This window comes from Panthera onca, chromosome B1, assembly GCF_046562875.1.
Source record: "Panthera onca isolate mPanOnc1 chromosome B1, mPanOnc1 haplotype 2, whole genome shotgun sequence".
In the NCBI taxonomy this organism is placed as follows: domain Eukaryota; kingdom Metazoa; phylum Chordata; class Mammalia; order Carnivora; family Felidae; genus Panthera; species Panthera onca.
In genome coordinates this window covers 156,253,938-156,278,184 of record NC_138342.1, presented here as the reverse complement: position 1 = coordinate 156,278,184, position 24,247 = coordinate 156,253,938, and the positions used below count along the sequence as shown (strand labels likewise).

The 24,247-nt window shown below is 47.2% G+C and overlaps 1 protein-coding gene across 7 annotated transcripts in view; it reads left to right on the top strand.

The window, feature by feature from the left end:
- PTK2B (protein tyrosine kinase 2 beta) overlaps positions 1 to 24,247 on the top strand; it is a 125,755-nt gene that overhangs the window by 48,115 nt on the left and 53,393 nt on the right. For 4 of the 7 annotated variants that reach the window (XM_081795602.1, XM_060653639.3, XM_060653640.3 and 1 more), the window contains exon 2: positions 16,419 to 16,659. In XM_081795602.1, coding sequence (XP_081651728.1) covers positions 16,456 to 16,659 — 204 coding nt within the window. In that variant the 5' untranslated portion in view covers positions 16,419 to 16,455. Of the gene's footprint in view, positions 1 to 3,243; positions 3,263 to 7,497; positions 7,569 to 16,418; positions 16,660 to 24,247 lie in introns of those variants that run through there. The other 3 variants (XM_078445568.2, XM_060653638.3, XM_060653642.3) reach the window with 3 other exon arrangements.

The following is a 24,247-nucleotide window of genomic DNA, read 5'->3' as shown; positions in this document are numbered from 1 at the left end:
TTCTGTAAACATCGAAGCATTTTCTGCCAAACAAGGCAGAAATAAACCTTCTCCTGAAACCAGGCTATCACTTTTAACAGTTTGAAATATTCATGCTCAAGACTTTGTTGGAAACACATTCCTATCCCCTAATCTCTTCACTTTTTTGGATGAGAAAACTGAGGTCCCCACAGGTGAGGTGACTTGGCCAAGTTATCGAAGGATCATTGTGGCCTTTGAGTTAAATGTGATTCAAAAGAATTACATGCTATAGATTTTGTATGTGTATGTAAGGAGTGAGAAAATTCTGGGTCGCCAGAAGGAAAGAGTAGAAGTGGGTGCCTCTGGAGGCTCTCGAGGCCCTGGCGGTGGACATAAGGCCCACACTGCCCTCCTGCCTGAGCCCTGTGGGAGGGGAAGGGCCTCAGGGCTCGCTCCCCTCACCTAGCCTGTTCTGGGTCACAGAGCACTTTCTGGGTTCTGCTGTACTCTCTCCCTTCTGCCTCAAGTCTGTGGTGAAGCTGTGGAGAAGGGGGTTGCTGTTCTTTTTTTCTGACTTCCTGTGTGCTTCAGAAACCAATGAAAGAAGAACAAAATGCAGAAAGGGTTGAGGACCGTTATGCCAAACATAGACTTATACCCGCCTTGGGGGGAACTGGATTCATGACTTTTATTAATGAGAGCCCAGGATTGTGACTTCTCCACTCCCTACTGGGCTGCTAGAGAACACGCTTGGGGCTGAAGTAGGTAGTGGGGACCTCGTTATTTTCAGGCTTGGGTCAAATATATCTATACAGGTAGCCAAAGCGATTTTTGAGAACTATTCATCCTTGAAGCCAAACCCATCAGAAAGGAAAACTTCATTACCTCTCTACTATGACTGTTTTAATTCCTCTGTGTCTCCTTTTCTGCATACAACCTAGTTACAACCACAGCAGTGTATTTGTGTAGTGAGGAGGCATATGATCTTTGGAGTTTTTACATTAAATTTGATTATATATGCCAAGTAGTCTCCTTAGCAATGACCTTTCCAGGCAGACAGGAACCAATGTATGAGTGCAGCTCTGTAGCTCAGTGAGAAGGACAGAGCTATGGGAAAACACCCTACATTTCTTTTCCTTTTTTTTGAATCACTCATTGCTGAGCCCATAAACTCCGATTCACAGGGCCTCCTCCTCAAATATTGCCCCACAGCAGACCCTACGTGTTCATTCTTTCCTGGCCTCGTCTGGCCACCTGGCTTAGTTTCTATGCCCCACTTTGGATCCATGAGAACTTTCCCTTCCATAGCTCTTTTAAAAGTGTCGAACAGTAACTTTGCCTCCCTTCAGGCTCAGACAATTTGGGGTTGGATTTTCCCTTTGTGTTTTGTTTTGTTGTTCTAACCAGGGAAGAAAAAGATCCTGCACCAGTTCGAGCAGGGGCTGGAAAGATTGTGGAAACAGGGCTCTAAGCTGGGGGGTTTCTCACCTCTGCGCTCAGGAGCCTGACCTCAGACCACCGTGGCTGGCGTTTTTAAAAAGAGTTCCCCCCAATTTTCTGAGCTCTGAATAAATGAAACCACCTGCTTCTTCTCTTTCTGTCCATTTCCCAATAACGGGCTTGGGTAACAAAATACTGAAACAGAAACCACTACTGTGCTCTGAAATAAGATACTCAGAGTCACCCAGAAAGGGCCTGCGTGTGAGAATTGACTGCAATGCTGTGAGACCCATCGCTGTACTGAATATTTGTCAAACCCGTCCTGGTAGGGAGAGGCCTACAGCCAGGGAATCGAGAGATCTGGGTTCCAGCCAAGAATCCCCACACACTGTTGTTTCTCTGAAGCTCAGTTCTCACCAGAGAGACAGGGGCCAAACCGGCTGTCCCCCCCCCCGCCCCCCACTGCCCTTGGGCTTGTATCAGAATCACCAGGGATGTCAGTTAAACATACAGAAGGCTGGACCCAGCCCTAGAGGTCTCCACTCACTAGGGTGGGACTGAGCTTTGCATTGTATGCATATACTTAGATCTAGATTGTTACAGAAAAATTATTCAGACACTTGTTACAGATGGTAAGGCAGACTTTATTCAGGAGGACTACAACAATGGGGTTTTGCAGTAGGGGAAAGAAATTGAAATAAAGCAAGAAAAAATAGGCATTTATAGCTAAGGAGCAGCGTAGGGATCAGTGGATGGAAAATTGTGAAGAGGGCAGAGTAATTTTTTTTTAAGTTTATTTATTTATTTTGAGAGAGAGCAGAGGAGAGGCAGAGAGAGAGAATTTCAAGTAGGCTCTGTGCTGTCAGTGTGGAGCCCCAAGCAGGTCTCAAATTCATGACCTGTGAGATCATGACCTGAGCCAAAACCAAGAGTCAGACGCTTAACCAACTGAGCCACCCAGGCGCCCCAGGGGTAGGGTGATTCTTTATGTAAATGGACCTAACAGGATTCCTGTTGAAGGCTGACCAGAGCCATCAAATATTACCTAGTGGATGGGGATGGGGTGGGGGGCAGATTTGATCAGATATCAAGAGTAATCAGCTATAGAAGGTGGGGAATACTGGCTAAGCCTACCTAGCAGTATTCTTGCTAAAGATGGACTCCTTGAGGATAGAGGTAGAAGCTGAAGCTCAGGTCTAGTCGAGCAGTGGACCCAAAGGAACCCAACTGAAATCTGATCAAGGAGAGAGTCTTTGTCAATATATATACTGACATATGTGCACACAGCCAGGGTGAGGAAGCCATGGGACCAGGTGCTATTTGAGACATGTTTCAGATCCAACAGTCTACTTTTTTAATAATTAGAATCCAGAATCTCAAAGCACAGTACCCTGGGAGTGTCTGGGGGCCAAGCAAGGCCTCCTTCACGGCCAGCCCTGGCCCCCACATCACTGCAGGGTGTAGGGGTAAAGAGACCTCACCTGGTGCCCATCTGGGCTCTGCCTGAGCCACAGCTCTGCTCTCTACTTGCTGTATGACCTTCGGGAGGTCACTCTGCTCAGCCTCACCTCCTTCATCTGTAGGATGAATGAGAACAGTACCTACTACCTTTTAGGTGTGTTATTAGGGTTGATTGAACCGACTCAGTGTGCACATGAGGTGCTGGCCCAGGAAGGTCCAGGGAAGTGCTCTGCGTTAACTGCTGTTAGTTCCCGGAAGTGAGCCCTTGGTGGGCATGCACAGGGGGAGGGAGGAAGGGGACACATACTCAGGGTCTCAGGGCTGGAGAGGGAATCGGGGTCTTAGGTACACAGGTGCTGCCAATGCTCTGCTCTCTTAAGAGGACTGTCTACGGTTGAAGGTAACATTCTGTAGTCCCGGGGTTCTCTTGGCAGGTATATTATCTCTCTACCCTATTCACCCCTAATCCTGATTGTGGAGAGGATCCAGAAATCTGGATTTCCAGGGACTGTCTGCCCTCTAGTCTAGCTTTGGGGCCAGGAGATTGGCCACTCTCTGAGCTATGCACAGAGCACAGAAAGGAGGACCGTGTTGCGGGGGGAGGTAGAGATGGACAATGGAAAGAGGGCTGCCTTCTATCTGTAGGGAAGCCACTGATTTTTTTTATACATATTTAACCAGTTTAACAGTAAAAGAACTTAATATCTTTTATCTATATGTCATTCTAAATGTAGATATATTTTTACGTCATTATAATCAGCATGTAAGCTTCATTCCCTGTCACTTAACATTTTTATACTAAGATTTTCATGCATCACCACTGCTTATACTTTAATCATAGAGTTTGTCATCATCGATATTGCCTAGAACCCCCCTAAGCATTGCTCTGAGGATTTCGTTCTGATTTTACTCTCTCACTGTTATAAATCACACAGGTATGAACATCTTTGTGCAAATGCTCTGTGATCTCCCCTTTTAGATATATGGGATGCGTTTCCCCAAGTTGGGTGACCAGGTCAGTACACTGAGTTGCTTTATATTTGACCAGCTCGGCTTCAGAAAGCCAGTTCTCAATCAACTCTGCCAGTTGTGACTGTTTCATTTCAAGGCCATAAACATAAGACTTTATTATTTTTCTCCAGGTTTCTTGACTTAGTTAATAGATTTGTAGTGCTACCTCAAAGCTGTTTTTATTAGCATTTTTACCTGCCCAGGATTTCTCCAACTATTTTTAATTTCCTCAAGTATTTTCACACACAGGTGGCATCCTGCTTGCCTGACGGGGCATCTAAATAGCTCTTCTATCCAATTCGCAGGAAAATGAAAGCTGATTGCTACAGGGTACAGATGGGGGCCATGGTCATGTTTAATGGTTTTGATTTGTGTTTATATAAAGCAAATTTGTATACTGGATTTGTGAAGAGGAGCAGACTGGGGATTGGCAGGTGGAGAGGCTTGTTCGCGAAGATATTTTAGCTGTTTTCAAGGTGGTCATAGACGAGGGGACAACTGTTGGAACTGGCTTTGTACTTTCTCGTGGGAAGAAAAGTGGGGGCGTTTTCTTTGTATTATTGATTTTTTTCCTGTTTATCAAATGTACCATAAGAGATGACAAAGAAATAAAAGTTTACATCTCCATCATCATTATGCATGTTAATATATCCAAGGCTGCTGTTCCTTGGCTGGTGTTCTAGTTCCTGGCTAGAAACTAATGAGCTTACATGGAAGTTTTTGTTTGAGCAGAATACTGGGGCCACACAGAAAAGCAGTGTTCATCTGAGCTATCCTCTCTGCATGTGTGGAGACAAAGCCCAGAGTGGGGCGGTGGGGGGATGGGGTGGGGGGCTTGCTGAATGGATTTGAGCTGTAAGCACAAACTTGAATTTGTTGGGTTAAAGTGGGAAATCTGAGGGGCGCCTGGGTGGCTCAGTTGGTTAAGCGTCCAACTCTTGGTTTCAGCTCAGGTCATGATCTCCTGGTTCCTGTGCTGACAGCACTGAGCCTGGTTGGGATTCTCTCATTCTCTCTGACCCTGCCCCCCTCTCTCTCTCTAAGTAAATAAATAAACTTTAAAAAAGATGGGAAATCTGAGTTCTGGTCCTGCCTGTGCCACTTAACAAAGGCAAGCTGCTCAGTCACTTTTTCTCCTCCTCCAAATGGGAAGGACACCTGCTTTGGGAAATAATCAACAAGATAGCAAGAGTGCAGATACTCTGGAAAGTGTGTGGTCCTGCAAATGTAAAGACCCTCTTCCCTCCTGTCTCTCCGTTGCAGTTTTTCAATCCTTGACTTGGATGAGCGAGTAGGGTCTGCCTGTTGCATGACCGGCCCTATAACCATTTGAAACCAGCAATGCTGTCCTCACTTCCCAGGACTCCACTCTCCCTTCTCTCCTGCATCATATGACAGAGCCCCCAGGGTCCCAGGGCTCTGCATATCCTCCCCCTAGAATGCAGCCCCTCAAACCCCCCGGCTGCCTGGGCCAGCAGTGCTGTTGATGTGGTCATGTCTACGCAGAGCCCCGGGGAAAGTCACCACTCTTGTTTTAGGGATTTTCTAGTAGCCCCAAAATGCATTGATCTTTTTGGCAGCCATGTCACAGTGACTAACAGTGAGCTCACAGATAACTTAAACCCCATTTTTTTTAACCCGTGCTGTTGCTAAACTACATCTTCCTCATCCCAGCTTGGGGAAGATTATTTTTTTATCTTCGTGAAGAACTTCACATTTATCCCATTTCACCAGTTGTGTTTCATTACACTTGGCATGTCTTACCAACATATGCAGATTTCAGGGGTCCTTTGTGGTCTGAAATTAAAGTCCAAATGTCTCCCACTCCTGTGCTTAACTTGGAGCTTCTTGTTTGATAACCACAAACTCCTTAATGTCAAATTAAAAGGTGTGAACAAGGGCCAATTAAAATAGCAGTCGGTCCCCAAGTGAATATAGACACTGGATCCTTGGTTGGTGGAGAAACCATTTGACAGGTTATGAATTCACCTGCTTGTCATCTGCCCTCCTCATTAACCTCTTTTTTTTTTTTAACGTTTATTTATTTTTGAGACAGAGAGAGACAGAGCATGAACGGGGGAGGGTCAGAGAGAGGGAGACACAGAATCTGAAACAGGCTCCAGGCTCTGAGCCATCAGCACAGAGCCCGACGTGGGGCTCAAACTCACGAACCGCGAGATCGTGACCTGAGCTGAAGTCGGACGTTTAACCGACCGAGCCACCCAGGTGCCCCCTCATTAACCTCTTAAGAAAATGGGGGAAACCCAGTCAAATACCCAACTGAAGCACTGACTGGTCACAGTGCCAAATTTCCCTGCTCAACAGCCAACTCTGTAACACACACAGACAGGGAAAGGAGATTCGCTGGAGTGGAAGGCTGGGAGAAAAGGAAAAAGTTGAGATCATGCCTCAAAGTGGAGAAGCTGGAGAAGAATTTAGTTTCAGGTTAGAGATGACAAAGAATGTGGTTTTGAAAGCTACACCCTTTAAGAGGTTGGACAGTAACAGAAGCCCCTTGGAGGGAAACACGCATCTGAAAACCCTGTGCTTCTGTGCACCTTGTATATTGCTATCTCCGGGTGCCGGTGGTGAGGCTGCAGGGCCAGACCCCGAGGGTCGAGGGTCAGAAGCAGCTGGAGGCAAGTCCTGTGAAGTCTGACTCTGAAATCTGCACACCCCTCACCCCCGCCGCGTCTGTCCGAACCACTGTCCAGGCAGTGGTGTGCCGGAACCAGCTCTCACAAGCTGACAGCACCCATTCCTCCCCTAATCCACTTTCAGCAAAGCCACATGGGCAACTGGCAATCAGCCATGGAAGCATTTACACCGGGGAAATTGGCAAATGCTACCAATCAGGTCACCTTTTCGCTGCATTACCAGTTCTGAAACGCTTACCCGGGCCTCATCCAGACTGCTCTGCTGCCTCCCAGCTCACACCTGTGCTTCATCCTGTGAGCAGCATCATATAAATATACATATTTTAACGTGTATTTATTTGGGGGGGGGGGAGGGGGAGAGAGAGGAGGGCAGAGGATCCCGAAGCAGGCTCTGCACCGCCAGCAAGCAAGGCACAAACCGACAAACCATGAGAGCATGACCTGAGCCGATGTCAGACGCCTAACCGACTGAGCCACCCGGGCGCCCCCAGAATTATATATTTTAAATAAAAATCTGTTTCTCCACAGGGCAAAGTTCAAATTCCTTAGCACGTTGCCGCCATCTCCTCTCATTTCCCAACACCCCTCACCACCCTCCTCACCAGCCCTGCGTTATGTAATGTGGTTTCCCGATCGTCCTGAGATCCTGGGGCCCCCATAGGCAAGTGGTCTTCTGGGCTCCTCAAGCGGACAAGCATGGACCCCTGTCAGATCCCATATCACGCTGTGCCTAGTTTGTGTTTATCTCTTTCCTCTTGACCAGATTATGAATCTCTGCTGGACAGGGACCCTCTTCCTTCTTCTGGAGCCTGGCATGGCCCCGAAAACATAGGAAGGCAGAAATGGGGGGAGGAGCAGACGGGAAGACCAGGAGAGGGGAGGGAGGAAGGAAGGAAAGGTGGGGGAGGGGGAAGGGAGGATGGGGAGGAGGGAAGGGGAAGGGAGGAAGGAGAGACAAAAGTAGCCACAGCCACTCATGAACTGGCCTACAAGGAGCAAGGTTGGGGAAAGCAGTGGAGCCCAGAGGCCACACAGGAGGTAAGCAGAATCTGCCTAGCTCTAGGGATCAAAGTCCTTGAACTAGTGAAAAGAACAGTAAGGGAGACAGGGTCATGAGTCTCTGTTGCACCCCTCCATCCCCCCGGCTGACAGCCAGCCCCATATCAGCGGGCCTCTGGGCTGGCAGGTGCTGGCAACAGAATGATCCCGAGTGGGTGATGTGTGGGGGGACAGCGAGCTGCAAATGTGTAGAGCCTCAAGAAATGCTTTTTGAATTACATTGAATTATAGTTGGGGATAATCACAACCTTTCTGGTTCCTTCCTTAGAGAGGTGATGGGGAGGGATGCTTGGAGCTGAGGGGAAGGGATTAACCAAGTAACTGATTGGGCGGTCCCAGAGTGGGCACGGCATTGGCCCCTTGGGAACCGGGGCTGAAAGGGCCTAGGCTCAGAGGGGGGGAGTGTGCTGCGTGGCACCAGCGGGGCCCGACTTGCCCAGAAATGCAGGCCTGGCTCCCTGAGACTGCAAGGTCACTGCCAATTAGTTAAGCGGCTGCTCTCCGCAGGCCTTTGCAGAGGAAAGGCATGTGTTCCCCATTCCGTTGATGTGGAAACAGCAAGAGGAAGTGACTCAGAGACAGAGTGGAAATAAAGCGTGTGTCTCATGACATTCTGGCTTCTGCTAGATCCAAGGGGCTTATGTTGTGACTGTCTCCCATGAGGCTTCCTTCCATGCTTCTGTGGTGTTGTCAGGACAGACGATGGCCCTACGTGCGTGCAAAGAGTGGGAGGTAGGGGTGATCCCTTCAGGTGGGCAGGTGGCTGGAGGAAGGTGGGTGTTGGCGAAAAGGCAGCCTCAGAGCAGTGGAGACAGAAGGGGCTGATCCTGGACTCACTAGGCCAGGCTAATGTTTTACAAGGAGAGACTGGTATTGGGTTTCTGATCCTGTCTTTTGCCAAGTCACAGGCACTTAAAAAATACATGTGCCAGGGAGTTTACAGAGGTAACCTCTGATTCTCCAGAAAATTCTGCAGGATAGGTAGTGTCAGCCTCATAAAACAAGAGAGGAAACTGAAGCTTAGCAAGGTGACCTTGTTCAGATCATGCAGCTGGTAAATGGCAGAGACTTAAGGCCACCATGTTGCCCGACTCTGAAGTGCATTGTGAGTAATGCCCCAGACTTAAATGGCATGACAGCCTCAAGGACATGAGTTTTAAGCCTAGATCTGATGAGTCAGGTGAGTGTGCCTTCTCCCTGATATCATGCAATGGTCTCTCTCCATGCTCCCTCAGATCACGGGCAGAACTTTCAATCCTTGAGAGAAGGATTTTACCCTCAGGACTCCCAGCAGTCGCTCTGACATCTGGTTCTCTGAGAAGCCAAGCTCAATGTCATTCGCCAAAGACTATCCTTGTCACTTGATGAATAAACGAGCATTGGAAAACCAACAAAGGTAGAAAGGCATAATGTTAGAATAAAAGACAGCTCTTCAAAAATAATCCATTGGGCTTTATGATGGATTCTCTAGAGGGTCCTCATTTTTCCCATTTTGCCATGGGCACTGGCATCAAAGGCCATCATCCACCTACCTGCTCCTGCTTGGGAACTCCAACCCCTCTGGACTGATGTCTTTAGGCCTCAGAGCCAGTTGGTGGCAGAGCTGGCTACTACCCCCTAAGCATGGTGGTGGCAGGACGTGACGCCAGCCCTCTAGTCTTTGACAGGTGACGTTGAAGCTTGGCCTCTCAGAGAACCAGACGTGAGAGTGGATGCTGAGAGTCCTGAGGGTAAAATGCATAGTCTCGAGGATTAGAAGTCCTGCCCATGATCTGAGGGAGCATGGAGTGGGGACCGTTAGTCGGAACAGTGGCATGATGTCAGAGAGAAGGTGCACACATCTGACTCATTTGACCCTGGGTTTAAAACTCATGTGCTTGGAGGCGCCTGGGTGGCTCAGTCGGTTGAGCGACCGACTTCGGCTCAGGTCATGATCTCACAGTTTGTGAGTTTGAGCCCCGTGTCGGGCTCTGTGCTGACAGCTCAGAGTCTAGACCCTGCTTCTGATTCTGTGTCTCCCTCTCTCTCTGCCCCTCCACCACTCATGCTCTGTCTCTCTCTGTCTCAAAATTAAATAAACATTAAAAAAAAAAAAACTCATGTGCTTGGAGCTGCCATGCCATGCAAGTCTGGGGCATTACTCACAATGGACTTCAGAGTGAGGCAACATGGTGGCCTTAAGTGTTTGCCGCTTACCAGCTGTGTGATCTGGACAAGGTCATCTCACTAGGCCTCAGTTTCCCTTTTGGGGGGTATGAAGCTATCATTACCCATCCTGCAGAATTTTCTGGAGAATCAGAGATCACTTACATAAATTCCTGGCACACAGTATGTGTCCAATAAAACGTACGGTTCCACTCCAACGTCTTCAAGGGCAACGTTGTATTTTTCTGTGATGCTGATGCCTGTGACCCTGTCAGCTTCCCCTGCCAGGAACACAGCCTTGGGCACAGTGGTAACCCAGAGGCTCTGAAGGGATTTAAACCCTGCTTCAGGACCCCATCCTTTCAGCAGGTGAATGTTTTGCCATTCAGGAAGAGTATCATTAATTTTCTTCCTGACGACTTCAGGGACTCAGAGATTATGCAGGTTCCCATACTACCCTTTACAGGTTTGGGCCAAGGCATTCTTTTAGCCAATCAAAACCTTTCCTGTTTTAATTTGAGCGCATTTCCTTGTGTTTGTTATTCTTTGACTTGGATTTGGGCAGATCTGGGTTGGGAGGCACGCTGGAGGCCGTGATGGCTCAGGTCCAGAGTTTCCGTGGGTGCCAGAGGAACTTCTCCCCTCTCACACTGCTCACAGGGGCTGGGGCAGGGATGAGATGCAGGGAGGGATTACCAGGCTGGGGGGAGGGGGCCAGGTCTTGACTGGAAGAAGGGATGGCACTTTTGGCTCACAGGTTGAGAGTCAAAGGATTTAAGGATCATCAAAACACAGAGACAGGCTAGTGATGAGAAATTCAAGTAATCAGGCAAGAGCTGGAGAAATAGACAAGTTCAGTTGTCAGAAACAGGGGAGCTACAGTCAGTGGGTTACTCTCATATCTCCCAACTCTGTGTTCAGTGACACATGTTGGTGACTTGAAATCAGCCATAGTGGGAATATTTACACCATGGAAATTGGCCAATGCTGCAAATCTGAATTTCCACACACACACACACACACACACACACACACACACACCTCTCCCCAAGAGCCTTTGGAAGGGGGAACAAGATATGGGGACTACAGATAGTCAGACAAGGTTTTGGGAAATAGGCAAGTGATAACCATGATGATAAAGCCTTTCATCTGCACTCAGCTTTATTGCTTATGATGAATTTTCATTTACATGTTTGCACTTTGTCCTCACAAACTTTCTATAAGGCAAACAGAGCAGGGAGCATTACCCCCATTTTATAGGTGAGGAAAAGGAGGCCAAGAGAGGTTAAGGAGCTTGCCCAGGGTTTTAGAACTGGCCAGAAAATGAGCTGGAACTGACAAGAAGAGAAACTCACACGTGATGTTGAGAGCTATGTTCTCCAAGACCCTGAAGGCAGGTGGCTGACGATTCCTTACATCACACCTTTCAGTTACTCTGCTTCAGGGAGTTTTGGGGGGATCCCTTGGCAGTCCATTGCAGATCAGCGCTGACAGATGGGAGTTTGGGGTGCCCTTGAGGAAGTTTCCATGTGTCAGTGGAGATGTGGTACCACCTTTCCGGGCCTGCGTCTTTTGATCAAACACGTGAGTCCCCTCCGGGGACTCTCACAACTGAGACCAAGCTTGGGGAGGTGATGCTCCCTAAGCTGGAGGACATCAGGATCCTTCACAGACTGAGGATATTCAATGCCAAGTTGACACATTCCTCCTCACATGGAGTTTGTGCCAACGTCAGTAATATCAAGAGATACTACCTTTTTCAAAGGCAGATGGGAAAGTGCGAAAAACTTTGTACTTGAATTCAGATCTGCTCTGGGATCCAAGTTTGCTACTCAACAAGCAGGAATCCTTGACCAGATGGCTTAAAAATTTCTCATGTTTTCTCATCTCTAAAATGGGCATACTCATCCATGCCCATCTCCAAGGAGATGCTTAAGTATAAAGCACTTACATTCTTGGAAAAATATCTGGAGGATACTGCTGCAAAGGATTAAAGACAGACCTGCAGGACTTAGCTCCAGCTGAAGGGAGAAGTAGATCCTGAGTGGCTGAAATGGTTTTGCAGAAGCATTTCAACAAGAGCCATGTTGACCACTAGAAATGATGGCTCCTAAACCAAAGGCCTGGAAAAACTGATGAAGATAAGAAACCAGGGTCCTCGAGGCATGTTGGTGGTGGCCAATGCATCAGTCTGGGTGGGCTGTGTTCAGTCAGATGTAGACTATGAATGTTTCTCTTTGCTCAGGGCAGAGGTGGAGGCTGGCTCCTGAATGGGCTGGTCACTGCCCAGTCAGTCTGGGTAATGGGGGTCAACTATCAAGCTGTGGTTTCTCATCATTCCATTTTTTTCTGAATAGACTTTGTTATTTTTTTTTTGGCACAGTTTTATGTTCATAGCAAAACTGAGAGGAAGGTGCAGAGATTTCCCATATACCCCCACCCACACTCATGCACAGCCTCCCCCACTATGGCTGTCCCCCCACCAGAGTGGTACGTTTACTACGACAGGCTTCACATCACCGCCACCCCCAGCATCCATAATTTACGTTAGGGTTCACTCTTGACGTTATACACTCCATGAGTTTGGACAAATGTATAATGGTAGATATCCATCATTATAATATCACACAGAGTATCTGCAGTGCCTTAAAAATCCTCTGTATTCTGCCTGTACATCTCTTCTTTCCCCCAGCCCCTGGCGGCCACTGATCTTTCTACTGTCTCTGTAGTTTTGCCTTTTGCAGAATGGCATATAGTGGAAATCAAACAGTGTGTACCCTTTTCAGATGGGCTTCTTTCAGTTAGATGCATTTAAGTTTCCTCCCCGTCTCCTTGTGGCTTGATAGAGCCTATCTTTTTAGCACTGAATAATATCCCATCGTCTGGATGTACCACAGATTATTTACCCATTCACCTACTGAAGGCCATCTTGGTTGCTTCTGAGTTTTGGTGTTATGAATAAAGCTGCTATAAACATCCATGTGTAGGTTTTTGTGTGGACATAAGTTTTCAACTCCTTTGGGTAAATACTAAGGAGCACTATTGCTGGATCGTATGGTAAGAATATGTTTAGTTTTGTAAGAAACCGTCCAACTGTCTTCCAAAGTTTGCACCAACAATGAACGAGAGTTCCTTTTGCTCCGTGTCCTGATCACATGCTTCCAGCCTCTTGGCTGCTCCAATTTAAAAGCACCACATTTCATTGACTGATGGCAGCTGCATACATTTGATTTTTTTTATGTTTATTTATTAGTTTTGAGAAAGAGAGAGACAGAGCACAAGCAGGGGAGGGGCAGAGGGAGCCGGAGACACAGAATGCGGAGCAGGCTCCAGACTCTGAGCTGTCACACAGAGCCCGAGGCGGGGCTCGAGCTCACAACCAAGGAGACCATGACCTGAGCCATGGCGGTCTAATCCCTTCCTCACCAAGCACCTCCCCCCCACCGCCCACCGCCAGACTTGCCCTGGCCTCTGTCCCATGCAAAGATTTCTAACTCACCTGCTCTATCTCTGCCCCTTGTTCTGCCTGTCAGAACCTCTCCTCTGCTTCACTCTTAACTTCAACCAATGGCTCACAGAATATGTGAAAATGGGGGTGCCCGGGTTGCACCAGATCTTTTGCATTTTACTGACATGCTATTTCTACTTGGCTATCCTCTCTCCAATTCTTCCCCCATGTTGCAGGGAGTCCCTGGGGCATCCCCTGTGTGCTCACTGGCACCAGCACCCTTTGGATGAGAGTGCTGTCTGGGCCAGGGGGCATCTCCTGAAAGGTAGCCCACCCCCTTCATCGTGGACGCCCGGAAGCCAGGCGTTGTGACCTACAGATGTGGGCATAGCCCTTCTCCCCAGCTCGGAATCCATGTCCCCACTAGGCAACATGACAGCACTGATTGTGCCCCTGGTTTCCAAATGGCTTCTGGAATACAGGCCCTTTGACTTCCATCCAGTCCACGGGGATGGATGCCGTGTGCCACTCCATTTCCTTCTTACCCCAACACCTATTTTACAAAACTGCATCATGAAGCCCCTACCTGAACACTAGTCTATACGAATAGATGCCCAGTGGTCATGGGGCCCCTGGCTCAATAGACACAGCATTTCCTGAATCTGGGACCTGTTATGTGTATGCCTAGTGCTGTGTGTGTGTGTGTCTCCATGACTAGAGTGTATGCTCTTTAGGGGCACACCTTCCCTCCTCTTCATATCCTGTAGCAGATCTGTCATTGTCCCATCTAATAGCCCCTTGGGCCTTGACATTCCAGTATTGTCCTGCTTACTTCTGCCTACCAACATTTGCATCTTTTTGCCTGCGACTTTCTCTGGCTCCCGAGTCCGCTCTGCCCTTGTGTAGAACTGGCTGGCAATGCTAGGAATGACGTCTGTAAGAAAAGGTGTATAAAAAAAAAAAAAAAAAGAGGTTAGAGTGGGAGAGAACCAAACCATAAGAGACTTAAAAACTGAGAACAAACTGAGGGTTGATGGGGGATGGGAGGGAGGGGAGGGTGGATGATGAGTATTGAAGAGGGCATCTTTTGGGATGAGCACTGGGTGTTGTATGGAAACCAATTTGACAATAAATTTCATATATTAAAAAAAAAAGAAAGAAAAGGTGTATAAATACCCCCAATCCTCCTCCCTGCCCCTCCGTTGGTGGAGCAGGTCCACAGCACATCTACGGCATGTCCCAGCTCCCAGAGTCCCCAGCAGGACTGCACTGCAGCTGCCTTAGTGACAACTCCATTGAAAACCCTCCTTTGGCTGTCTTCCCTTCCCTACCATGCATTTCCCACTCCCTCAAAGGGCTTCCCAGGGTTGCCTCTCAAGCTATTTCCTATGGACACTTTGTTGAGAGTATGGGGGAAATGGAGGTTCATGCACAGCACATACCAGAGTATTGGCACACAGGACATGTTCAGTGGGTATTTATTGAAAAATAGCACAGGGACACCTCGGTGGCTCAGTCGGTAAAGCATCTGACTTCAGCTCAGGTCATGATCTCATGGTTCATGAGTTTGAGCCTCGCGCTCTGTCCCACAGCTTCATATCCTCCATCCCCTGGCTCTCTGCCCACCCCCCTCATTCTCTCTCCCTCTCTCTCAAAATTATAAATAAATAAACATTTAAAAAAAGGAAAATGGCATGGATACTTCTAGAATATACATACTAGCCTCTAAAATAAAGGAGACTGGATATTCTTTTCTCCTTCTGTCTTGTCTCAAATTCTGGCTGCCCTTGAGGACTGAGACTGGTGTTCTGCCCATTGTCTGGCCACCCCTGATGGAAGGGACATGCCCTGCTTTTCCCTCATCCTCACAGCATCTCCTTTGTGCCCTCATGATACACACTGGCTACTTAAAAAAGGGACAAGTCCTTGAAGCCAATGACTGTCAACATCTTCCCTGCTAGTGTCCAGCACTGTGTGAATGGATTACCATGACTTTGGTTCCGCTCCTAAAATCTTGCCTCCACATTTGTGTTTTCACATTGCCAGTTCCACTCTTTTGCCCCCAACTGCTGGTCTAAAAACGTCCCCCTAGAATTACAGTGTCTTGTTAGAGGGGAGATAATTTTTCTGTAAGAATTAGTTCAGAATGAGAGCTAAGGTTAGTCGAGAAAGGTGGCTCCCAGCCCAGGCTAAATGTTAGAAAAATCCTTGGAAACTTAAAAATGCCAGGTCTCCCCACAGGCCAACTCAGTGGCCATCTCTGGGCACAGAGCCGGATTTAGGCTTTCTTAAAAGCTTCCCAGGGGATGCTAATGCGGAGCCAAGGTTGACACCACCAGCCTGCAGATAAAACTTGCATTGTTTCCTTGGGGTGTTCGTGCTTTAGAGCAATGAGAAGTAAACCCTATAGGGTTGTGTTGGATCAAGAGGACAGGACTATTTTGCAGGGACTCAGAGAGAGCTCAAGATTCCTAGGATTCTCACAGTCTATGGAAGTGTTGACCAAACTGTCATCCAAACTGGGCTGGATCTTCTAGGGTCCCAGCCCAGCCCTCTCCCACCTGGCAGAGGACCTCCCACATTGAGCTGTGGGAGTGCTATTCCTCTTGAATTCTCCTGTGTGCAATGAACCATGTGCTGTATGATGAGTTCCTGTGGGACTGAGGCCTCCTGCCCAGGAAGTTCGGGTTGGCAGCTGCGGGTGGGGGCAGACAATGCCATCAGCTCATGGACGGGCCCCCCACCTGGGCCCTTTCCTGCCTTCTCCATTGAGGCTCCCTCCGGGCCACCCATTCTCCGATTCTGCTTCTTCTCTTGTCCCTGTTTCTCTCCTGCTATTTTCTACTGTCTCGCTCTTTGCTTTTTCTGCTCAGCTGTGCCTTGGAACCATGCTGTGGCCGCCTCCTCCCGCAGCTGTGCTTGCAAAATGTGGGCCTCTTGCCTGGAGTCAGTGTGGGAGGAGAAATGTGATGGAGAGAGGGGCTTCTAGAAGAGAATGCTCTCAGCCCGGGAACTCAAGGTCCCGGGGTTTTATACCCGGATGTTGATGCAAACTGCTCCTTTGTGTTTCAGCTTCCCCCAGTCAATAAAGCTGGATGCCTTTAAGGCGAGTTTTTGAGAATGGGAGCAAGTGTGGTTTGCTGGGTCCTGGAGCTTGGTGGGTGCCCTCCCTGGGGCATGAGGCATGGGGGCCTACTCGGACTCATTTTGGGGCTGTCCCTCTGCTGTCTCCACAGGACTGAGATGTGCCGGTCCTAGCTGCCGCCTGAGAGAATGTCTGGGGTGTCCGAGCCCCTGAGCCGAGTGAAGGTGGGCACATTACGTCGGCCTGAAGGCCCCCCAGAGCCCATGGTGGTGGTGCCAGTAGATGTGGAAAAGGAAGACGTGCGGATCCTCAAGGTGTGCTTCTATAGTAACAGCTTCAACACCGGGAAGAACTTCAAGTTGGTTAAATGCACTGTGCAGACAGAGATCCAGGTAAGTGTGGCGGGCTCTATCCAATTGTCTGCCTCTGGTCTGTCTGTCCCCTTCCAGGGCAGCTGAACAGCCCTCCTTCAGCCTAGCAGGCTCTCCTGTGTCCACTCTCTGGGATGGGGACACCAGGAGAGACACTCTCAGCCTGTAGCACCAGCTCCCCTCCCTGGGGGTCTGCAACCAAGTTCACTGGGGGGACAGATTTTATAGTCTTCATTTGAACCCAAGATCATTTGCCTTATCTTTAATTCATCTCATTTCAACTTATTGAAGATTTATCACATTTGAAGCCCTGCAAGGGACATAAGAGCCTCCACCCTCAAGGAGTATACACTCTGACAGAATTGGGGTTAGAGATACATGCAAGTGATGACATTGAAAATTGAACAAAAATGGTGTAAGACATATGCTTAGCGTTTAGAGAAAGGAGGTTGGAGGATGATAATGAACTACAGACGCCCTAGACCAGGTGGATGGTCGTCAGGCCCTTTCTAAGACAAGGCTTCAATTGGCTCATTCTCATCCAGGGTCATGGAGCCTGTTTTGCAGGTGTGGGTGCCCACCATCATCCAGGCACCTAGATGCCAGGAAGCCAGTTTACCTTAAGCAGATGTATAAGAACTTGTTGTCAAAGGCAGACCTACAGTACACTAATTTTAAACACATGCATTTATAGAACAATTACTTTGTACAGCCTATATCCATCCCTCAACACACATTATCTCATTGAATCCTCCCAAGAACCCCATGAGATAGATACACTGAGGATATCCCTTTTCACTGCCCAGTGTATCCCTTTCTGATGATGCAAAAGAAAGCCAGATTGGTTTTCAAAATGTGCCTTGGTGGGTTTGTCATTTGAACAAAGGAAACACAGGACTTTGGGGAAAACTAACCAGCTTTGAGAAAGCTGGATGAACTCCTTCCCCTGTCCCAAAAGTCAGTATCCCCCAAACTCAGTGTCTCTTCTAGTTGGTGCTGGAAGCAGCCACTCCACATTTTTCTCCTTACCTGCCTTCTGTCTATTACAGCACAAGCTATGTTTCAACACACCAGAGCAGAATGTAATTGATTGAGTCACTGCCTTGGCCAGTTAGCACAGTTGATCACGGTTCAGTTATTCCCTGTGCTCCCTGTAACTGATTTGAAAGTGCCTTGTTTGCTCATCTTATGGTTCCAGAAATGTAGGTAGTGTTGTGTCCTCAGAATAAGCGCTGGGTACCTTCTTCCAGGGAGATGTTTTCATATCTCCTTAACTACCTGCTTCTTGAGACTTCCTTTGGGTATATTATCTTTGCAGTTGGTTGATGTCATCCACTGTGGGTTTTACTAGTTTAATTTTCAGAAGTTAACCTGCCCTCTGAGTTTGGAGGGGGTGGGGCACCTCCTTGCCCTTTACGCTGAAAACCTAAGAGCATCTGATTGGTCTAGATTAGGACTTGTTCTACGGAGTTATAGTGAAAAGGGACACCAAAAGATAGGTACTTTCCAACAGTAGGGAAGAGCAAGAACAAAAGCAGGAAGGCTGCTAAATAGTGAGTAGTTCAGTTGGGGTAATATGTGTAATATTTTGAAAAGTGTCAAAGTTAAGATCAGAAAGGAAGGTTGATGGCAGTTAAGGGAGGGCTTAGAATGTCAGGCTGAGAAATTTGGACTTGGACAGGCACTAGGGAGAAACACAAAGTTTTTAAGCAAGAGAGGAGCTATCCTAGAGCTGATGATGTGCTGAGTGCATAAGGAAAAAAAAAAAAAAAAAAAAAAAAAAAAAAAAAAAAATATATATATATATATATATATATATATATATATATATATAGTGGGACTATAGAAAAGAAAATGGGACCCAAGCCTAAGAAGAATGGCTAGTACTCAAGGCATTATCTGGGTGTGAGAGCAAAGGTAAAGAAGAACAAAGAAAGAAGTGATGGCCTTCTAGGAATTTATGTCCAAGCCTTAGATTTGCCTATTTCCAATCTGCCCTGCAGGTAAAATGGCACCTGCTTATTGCAAACAGCCATGGCTTTAAAGCCAATTTGGGGCGCCTGGGAGGCTCAGTCGGTTGAGCATCCGACTTTGGCTCAGGTCATGATCTCGTGGTTTGTGAGTCGAGCCCCACGTTGAGCTCTGTGCTGATGCCTCAGAGCCTGGAGCTTGCTTTGGATTCTGTGTCTCCGTCTCTCTCTGTCCCTCCCCTGCTCATGCTCTGTCTCTCTCTGTCTCAAAAATAAATAAAACATTAAAAAAAAAATTTTTTTTTAAGCCAACTAGAGCCTGAGCCAGATACGAGTCCACCTTTATAGGTTATATGACCTTAGGCCCAATACTTAACCAACCTGACTTCAGTCTCCTCACTTGGGGATTATGCCCACCTTAGTCTTGTAAGAACTGAAGTGGTATATGAGAAAAACCTATCAGACAGTAGGAGCTCAATCATTGGAAGCTACTGATTAAGTGAATATTAGGTCATTTCCCCCACTCAGAAGTCCAAGGATTTTTAATTGCTCATAGAATAAAGTTCAAATTGTCTTCTTTTAATGTTTATCCACTTCCCTGTCCTATTTTCAAAGAGAGAAGTAAGATGGCCAGATTGGTGTTTTCGAACAGTATATAATATCCTGCAAGATGTTAAGAAGTATGTCCAGGAGAAGGGGTTTTATGGTCAAAGAAGTCTGGGAAATGCTTGGTTAAACAATTCCAAATAGATTCTTTGTGACAGGACTTCCCAGAACCTTAAATATGCTGATATGTGTGGTAAATCACTAAAAAAGGGCCACAGAGGAGATGTTTTCATAACTAAGTCATTTCTTATTTGCCTAAGAAACCCTTCCTTTAAAAGGTGGGCCACTAGTTCTCTGGAAAATAATTTGGGGATATGTTTTCCCTCAACTCTGATAGCAGCACAAAAAGGGCAGGAGAGAGGAAAGGCTGGGGACATGGATTAGGGAGCTGTGGCCATAGTGCAAGTGGGAAATGATGAGGGCCTGAACTAAGGGAGTGGCATTGGAGCAAAGACAAGTCAACACATCTGAGTACATCTAAGGAGGCAGAGTTAAGAGAATTTGATGATTAACTGGATGTAGGGAGGGAGAGAAAGGAAGGAGACAAGAATGACTCATGCGTTTGCTTGGTTAACTGAATAGGTGTCAGAGCCCTTCATTGAGATACCAACGGAGACAGGAAGGTTATGTTCTGAGATTTCAGCTTTATATGTGTTGTGTTTGAAGTGTTTATGAAACGCCCCCATGGAGGAACATGGGCCTGGAGCTGGGGAGGGAGGAAGGACCCAGAGAGAAGGATTTTAGAGTCATAATGCAATGGGTAGGTATGATGTGAATGGATGGGATCACCCACAGAGAGTGAGTAGAGCAAATGAGGAAGAGTTATAATCAGGAAACCCTGGGAAAGCAACTTCTAAGAGGCTGATAGAGAAAAAGGGTTAGATGAAGGAAAAAGAAGAATTATCCAGAGAAAGATGAAGAGAACCAAGAGATTAGGCAGGGGATACAAAGGTGGAGGAAACTTTGAGGAAAGAGTGGTTAGCAATCTCAGACACTCAGAAAGGTCAAGTCAGATAAGGCTAAAAATAAGTTTGTTGGCTTCAGTAACAGTGACCATGTTCTTTTGCTGGGCAATTTCAGTGGAAAGATGGAGGCAGAAGCCTTTGTGAAGTTAATGGGAGAGTGGAGACAGTGAGTATAACCAATATTTCAGAGGGGTTTTGACCGTGGAGGGAAGGAAAGAGGAGAAGGCAAGAGGAACAGTGTTATCGACAGAGGGAACAGCGTATTTCCAGCACAGATATATCAGCAGAGGATAGGAGACGCAAGAATGAAGAAGAGGGAGGTGTCAAGAACGCCATCTCTGATTCAGGTAGACAGGACCTGGAAGGTCCTGAAGTAGGAAGGTATATGGCAGGTTTGAGGCTAAGAGATGTCCAAGGTTGGCTATTTAAACTATGCTAAAATTTTTTGGTTTCATCTCATCTTTTGTGTGAGGCCACTGATTTAGTAGTTTAAACATATGAATGGCATGAGATTGCATTTTTAAAAGATCACTTGAGTTACATAGTGGAAAATATGTTGGAAGAAGGCAAGAATGGTTGTGGGGGGATGTTAGGTGGCTATTGAAGTGACCCATAGGAGAGATGATGATAACTTAGATTAGGAGTATAGCCATGAAGGTAACGATGATGACAGTCATGGTGACGATATGTTGATGGTAATGGTGGTGGTGGTGATGGTGGTGGTGATGGTTGCGGTGATGATATTGAGGTGATGGTGGTGATGATGATAGTGTTGATGATGATGGTGATGATGGTGGTGATGATTATAATTGTGGTGGTGATGATACCAGCTAACACTTTTGAAAGGACATCATGTGTATTATCTTACTGACTTCTCAAAGGAACTCTATGAAGCACATACTATTATTATCTCCATTTTGTATATAACGAAACAAGGTGCCGAGTAGTTAAGCAAATTGCTAGCAAGTAGCAGAGCCTGTTTTCAAACCCAGTCACCACATCTCCTCAGCCTGCACTGTTAACCATCATGATCTATGGAGATAAATTATTACTATCTAGAGAATTTAGGAGATATGAATGAAAGGCTTTGTGGATGGACAGGAGATGCAGGAATGAAGAAGATGAAGGTGGCAGCCCTGGTTCAGGTGAAGAGGGTCCCACTCCCTAAGATAAAAAACATTTGAAGAAAAACTGGTTGGAGAGGAAGCAGCTCACAAGTTCAGTTTGGGACCTGTGAAGTGCAGTTGAGATGCTCTAACATTTTCACATGAAAATGTGGAGCAGACTTTTTGATTCACAATTCTGGAGGAGAGAATGGGGCTGAAGATGAACAGTTGAGTGTTGTCAGCCTCTGGGTGGTGGTTGGAGACATGGCTATGGGCGAGATCATTAATGAAAGAGTCTTAAATAATGTCTTGGTTCATCCCACAAATATTTGTGGAATACCCCATGCACCTGGCACCATGCTAGTTACGGCCTGCGAGTATCATCATACTGCAAAACAGATGCACCCCCTGCTTTCATGGGGCTTTTAGGCCAAGGGTGAGCCTGACATCGACTCACACTAGTCAACGAACCTTGACAAATGGAGGCAAGTGCTCTGATAGGAAGAAAGAGGGTCTGTGAGAGCGTTTTAAAATACAAAAGAGTTTGGTCTAAACATCAAGGAACAGCTTTGCTCTTCAGAACCCGTTTGTGGACACTGTACAGTTGCATACAGATCCAGACCCAGCTTTCCTGCCTGAGACTCTTGGGGAGTGCCCCCCCCACCCTCTGCTCCCGACTTCTTCCTGCATTCTCCTTCCCTAGTGGGGCTTTGTGCTTTGACGGGTTTTTCTACTTCCAGCTCCTGTCTTCTTTCACCATCCTCCCCATGCTCAGTTAGCCAAGCACTTGTCCTTCCATAAGAACACATCTGAAACACTGACACCCCCACATAGCTGTGTCTGATCCAGTAGAAACAACAGAGCATCACCCTGGCATGGTCCATGTGGTAGCACATTTCCAAAACAGTTACCGCCATGTGCACTTGCTGATTTCATGTTTTCCTTCTTGTTCTCAACATCTTTCTATGCGAATGCAATAGCCTCCTGATGTTTTCTCTGGGCTGTTAAAAGCTATGTAAATAAGTGCTGGCCCTTGAGTCTAGGATCCAGCAGAAAGCAGACAGGTGTTGAAGGGAAGGGAGTGAGTGCCAAATGAGAAATGTATTTTGCTCTTCTTGAGTTTTGGTTTCCCTTCTGTTTGGTATTCATAAGAAATTCTGTTTGTTTGGAAGCTCTGACTCTCTGTTGCAAGTGGAGGCTTATATCATTATATATTTCTCTAACATGCTAATTTGCTTGTCTGGGAAAGAGGTTAAGATAACACTTTGTAAACAACTAGCAGAGTGCCACCCAGGCGTGCCCACACAGGGCGTCTCTCTTTGACTCTTACTAGCTTCTCTTTTATTCCCATTCTCCCTTCCTCTCCTCTCCTCTCTCTCTCTCCCTCTCTTGTTCTGTCCCTCCCTTCCCCTTTCTCCTCCCCCCACCCCATCTTCTTCTGCATAGATTGATCTTACATCCTGATTTATGTCAGATAGTCCTGGTTTACACACACTATCCAAGGATGATCATTAACAGTACCCCTGCCAATCTCAAGAACATCATGATTTGGAGGATAAATTATATGGTCACTACTCATAAGTGCCATATTCACTCTTGTCTTTGCCGGGCATACTGACTTGCTGGCTCATGGTGTTTTCTCTCTCTGGCTGATGTCGGCTGACCCACTCTCTGCGTAGGCTTTTCTGCTCATCATGGGACTTCTGTGTCTCATACAGGAGGGCCTCAAGCAGAAAAGTAAGTACTTATCTGCAATATGGTGTGGTCACAAGAGTGCTGGGGGGGCCCACACCTCTAAACTTCTCTCCCTTGGCCAGCCTCTGTTATGCTGAAAAGCCATGTTCAAGATTCATCCTTGTTTTGTCCTGAAACTTCAGTCTACTAATAATCCACATTTACATCCCTAGGGAGAACAGAGACTAAGCCAGCATTTGCCCTTCTGCCTGGTCTAGCCGCATCCCGTCCCTCACAGCAAGACTTCTAGGCTGCAGGGTTGGCCTGCAGCACGTCTTGCCTGGTGTGTGAGCAAGGCAGAATCTGGCCCCAATGTAACCTGCTCTGTACTCACTGACCTCCCCTATAAATCCAGTGGTCATTGTATATACAATACATTCAAGAATATTCCCAGAAGGATACATTTCAGATATTGAGACCCAGTGTCCCTGCCCTATACATGTTAGTTTCAAGTTTAAACCTGTCACTTAACCAGACACTGGGTACTATGGACTGAATGTTTGTGTCCCCCACAACCCCACAAATTCATGTGTTGAAGCCCTAACCCCCAATGTGATGCTATTAGGAGGTGAGGCCTTGGGGAGGTGATTAGGACTAGATGAAATCATGAGGGTGGGACCCCCATGATGAGATTAGTGTCCTTTCAAGAAGAGGGAGAGACACCAGAGCTCTGTCTGCCATGTGAGGACCCAGAGAGAAACCAGCCATCTGTGAACCAGAGAGGGAGCTCTCACCAAAAACCGAATCTGCTGGCACCTTGATCTTGGACTACCAGCATCTCAAACCATGAGATATAAACATTTGCAGTCTGCGGCACTCGGTTACATCAACCTGAATGGACTACGGCACAGGGTCAGCAACCCCATGTGGTCAGAGGAGGTGTCTCCAGCCCCAAAGTTCATGGTCTCAGGTTCTTTGTTCCCAGAACGAGCCCCGCCGCCCTCCTTCAGATGTCCCTGGGGGTGAGACCACAAGGTTGAAGTGCAAGAGGAAATCCTTGTCCCAGAAAGTTGCTGTTTCTAAGACAGGTTGCCCTAAGGAGAATACACAAAGCCATGCAAGGCTAGTGCACCATACTTAAGGACAGTCCCTGAAAACCTGAGAGGAAAGGGTTCAGCCAGGAGACCACAAAACATTACCACAGAGACTCTCACAGTGATATAAAAAAAAGGCACATGAACAAGGACCTCCTCCTTTCTGCATCCCCTCCCCATTTCCTGCACTTGCT